General features: G+C 38.1%; 1 protein-coding gene across 1 annotated transcript; it reads left to right on the forward strand.

Annotated features, from left to right (window-relative positions):
* Window positions 1–1,957: 1,957 nt before the first annotated feature.
* Window positions 1,958–2,746, forward strand: LOC141641745 (uncharacterized). The gene has a single exon (XM_074450393.1). The coding sequence runs from the start codon at window positions 1,958–1,960 to the stop codon at window positions 2,744–2,746; it is 789 nt and encodes a 262-aa protein (XP_074306494.1).
* The last annotated feature ends 477 nt before the right edge of the window (window positions 2,747–3,223 follow it).

Genomic DNA, 3,223 nt, shown 5'->3' on the forward strand with positions numbered 1-3,223 from the left:
TAGTGAAGTCTTATAGTATGTAATAATATCATGCATACAAATAACAATCTAGAAATGTAATAATTAGTGGTAAGCAATTGTGTTCTAGAAAAATCATATAATGTTGGTAACATATGTTAGTCGACATAGAGATGTATAAATAGCCATCAACTTCATGTAAGATGGGTGTAGCCTCAAGCTCTAACATGGAGCTATGAAGGTCATACCACCAATATCGTCTCCCCCAATATCATGTAATATCATACACATTTAACATATAAATAAAATTATCCATGTTGAAAATATCGTGCTCACATACTTCCGCTGCCAAAATTCTAACATGGTATCAGAGCCCATGGTTATCAAATCTGGGCAATGATATTACATCAAAAATACCAAATTGATCCTACCTCCTCCGTTTCATCAAAAAAATCAAATCACAAAAAAAAAAACATAAAAAATATTTGCTTCCCGCACATCAAACAACACTCTTCCACACCAAAAAAAGGGCAAAAACGCCCGAATGAAATTGTTGATGGTCATGAGCCGGAGATTTCATTCAAAGCAATAGGGTAGCGAAAAATGCTAACCCAAAATCCGGGCAGTAAAAAAAAGAAACTGGCTAGATGAGGGTAACCAAGAAAAAGACGGTTAACCCGACTTCCGGATAGCAAAAAAAGCTATACAGATGAGGGTAGCACATGAGGCTAACCCGAATTCAAGAAGGTGACATAAAAAATGTCAATCCACAAAATCAAACAAGGGTGACAACAGAGAGTCAACCCGAATGCATTATAAGAAGACCTCAAAAAGTGGGGCATTACCAGAAGACCTCAAAAAGCGGGGCATTTCAAGCTAAGAAGATCTCAAAAACAAGTCGGGCATCAGACCCGATCAAAACAAAGGCATCGACCTTGCAAGGAAACGGGACTAAAAGATCCCACACTCAACCAATTTCAAGACAACAAGAACAAGCAAGGGAAGAGTACAACAAATAAAATTGAAGAAGCAAAGCCAATCAACGCGGGAAGCAAAGACAGAGAGAAGCAATGTCGGAGAAGGTGCAAGTTATTAAGTTACAACAAAACAATGGTGCAACAAGAAAAAAACAAGACGAACGAAAATTCAAGATTAGGGGGAGCTACTATAATCAATTTTCGAATTCAAAGAAACAAGAATTTTCAGATTAGGGGGGTGTTAAAAATATTAATCTAGAAAATTCTTGTATTATCTAGTGAAGTCTTATAGTATGTAATAATATCATGCATACAAATAACAATCTAGAAATGTAATAATTAGTGGTAAGCAATTGTGTTCTAGAAAAATCATATAATGTTGGTAACATATGTTAGTCGACATAGAGATGTATAAATAGCCATCAACTTCATGTAAGATGGGTGTAGCCTCAAGCTCTAACATGGAGCTATGAAGGTTATACCACCAATATCGTCTCCCCCAAATATCATGTAATATCATACACATTTAACATATAAATAAAATTATCCATGTTGAGAATATCGGGCTCACAATACTTCCGCTGCCAAAATTCCAACATGGTATCAAGAGCTCTAAAGATCTTAGGGCAACAAAATAAAACTATGGCTTCCGCATCAAATACTCTATCGTCTACTCTTCCAATTTTTGGAGGAGAAAATTACGACTATTGGTGCATTAAAATGAAGGCTCTCTTAAAATCAAATGCACTATGGGAGATTGTGGAAAATGGTCCCGAAAAGCAACAAGAAGGTGTTCAACCCACCGAAGCATCCTTAAAGAAAATAAATGAGGATGAGATAAAGGACGCCAAAGCCTTGTCTTTTATCTTTAATGCTGTTTCGGAGACCATCTTTCCAAAAATAATGCGGGCTTCTACCTAAAAAAAGAAGCATGGGATTCACTCCAAAAAGAATTCCATGGTGATGAAAGGATAAGAACAATACGTCTCAATACCCTAAGAAAAGATTTCGAAAATTTGAAGATGAGGGAGAATGAAGACATACAAACTTACACTTCAAGAGTAACGGAGATAGTTAATCAAATGAAGATATATGGCGAAGATATTACCGACACGAGAATCGTGCAAAAATTTCTCGCGACTTTAACCAAAAAGTTCGACATGATTGTCACATTATTGAAGAATCAAGGGATCTCTCAAAGCTCACGAAGAATCGAGCTACTTGGATCCTTACTCGCCTATGATCAAAAATTCAAGACCGGAGAATCTTCTTCCGAGGATGCTTTCAAGTCATCGCATAAAGAAAAGCGGTCCGGAGGGTGGAAGAAGAAAAGTGACGATGGTGGCAATAAACAAATGTCACAATCAAAGGGAAAGTTTCCTCCTTGTGGCATTTGTGGAAAGAATAATCATGCAGAAAAGAATTGCTTTTTCAAAGGCAAGCCCCAGTGTCACCATTGTAAGAAGTATGGGCACTTTAAAAAAGATTGTAGACAAAAACAAATGGAGTCCAAGGACCAAGCTCATTATTCAAGTAGCGTTAATAATGAGCACCTCTTCTATGCCGGCCAAGCAAAGACTTCAAGCAAAGAAAGTAGGTGGCTAATTGACAGTGGTTGTACAAGTCACATGACGAATGATTCAAGCATCTTTAGCGAGTTGGATACTTCTGTCCAAACTCCGGTACGAATGGGGAATGGCGAAGTTCTGACATCGAAGGGCAAAGGTACGATCATTGTTCCAACTAAGCGGGGTACAAAATACATTAAAGATGTCTTTGCTTGTCCCGGATCTTCTTTGAAAATTTGCTAAGTGTGGCACAGATGATCAAGAATGGTTATTCACTAGTCTTTGCAAATAATCATTGCACCATATATGACCCCGGAAATAAGGAGATTGCTAAAGTTGCCATGGAAAATAAAAGCTTCTCCTTGAAATGGACGTATGGTCTAGAGTCATCATATCGAGCTCACGCCGCGGAGACCTGGCTATGGCATAGAAGGTACGGACATTTCAACTTACGTGCACTAGCCGACTTATACAAGCAGAATGTTGTGCGGGATTTTCCAATGATTCAAGCAACTAAAGAACTATGCGAGCCTTGTCAACTTGGAAAGCAACACCGCCTGCCATTTCCAAAGAGCCAAGCATGGAGGGCAAGTAAAAAGCTAGAGCTTGTTCACACAGACGTATGCGGTCCTCAAAGAACCTTATCTCATCTTGGAAACAGGTACTTTATCCTGTTTATTGATGATTTTACTCGAATGACTTGGGTATATTTTATGAAAC

Source organism: Silene latifolia, chromosome 2, assembly GCF_048544455.1.
Source record: "Silene latifolia isolate original U9 population chromosome 2, ASM4854445v1, whole genome shotgun sequence".
Taxonomy (NCBI): domain Eukaryota; kingdom Viridiplantae; phylum Streptophyta; class Magnoliopsida; order Caryophyllales; family Caryophyllaceae; genus Silene; species Silene latifolia.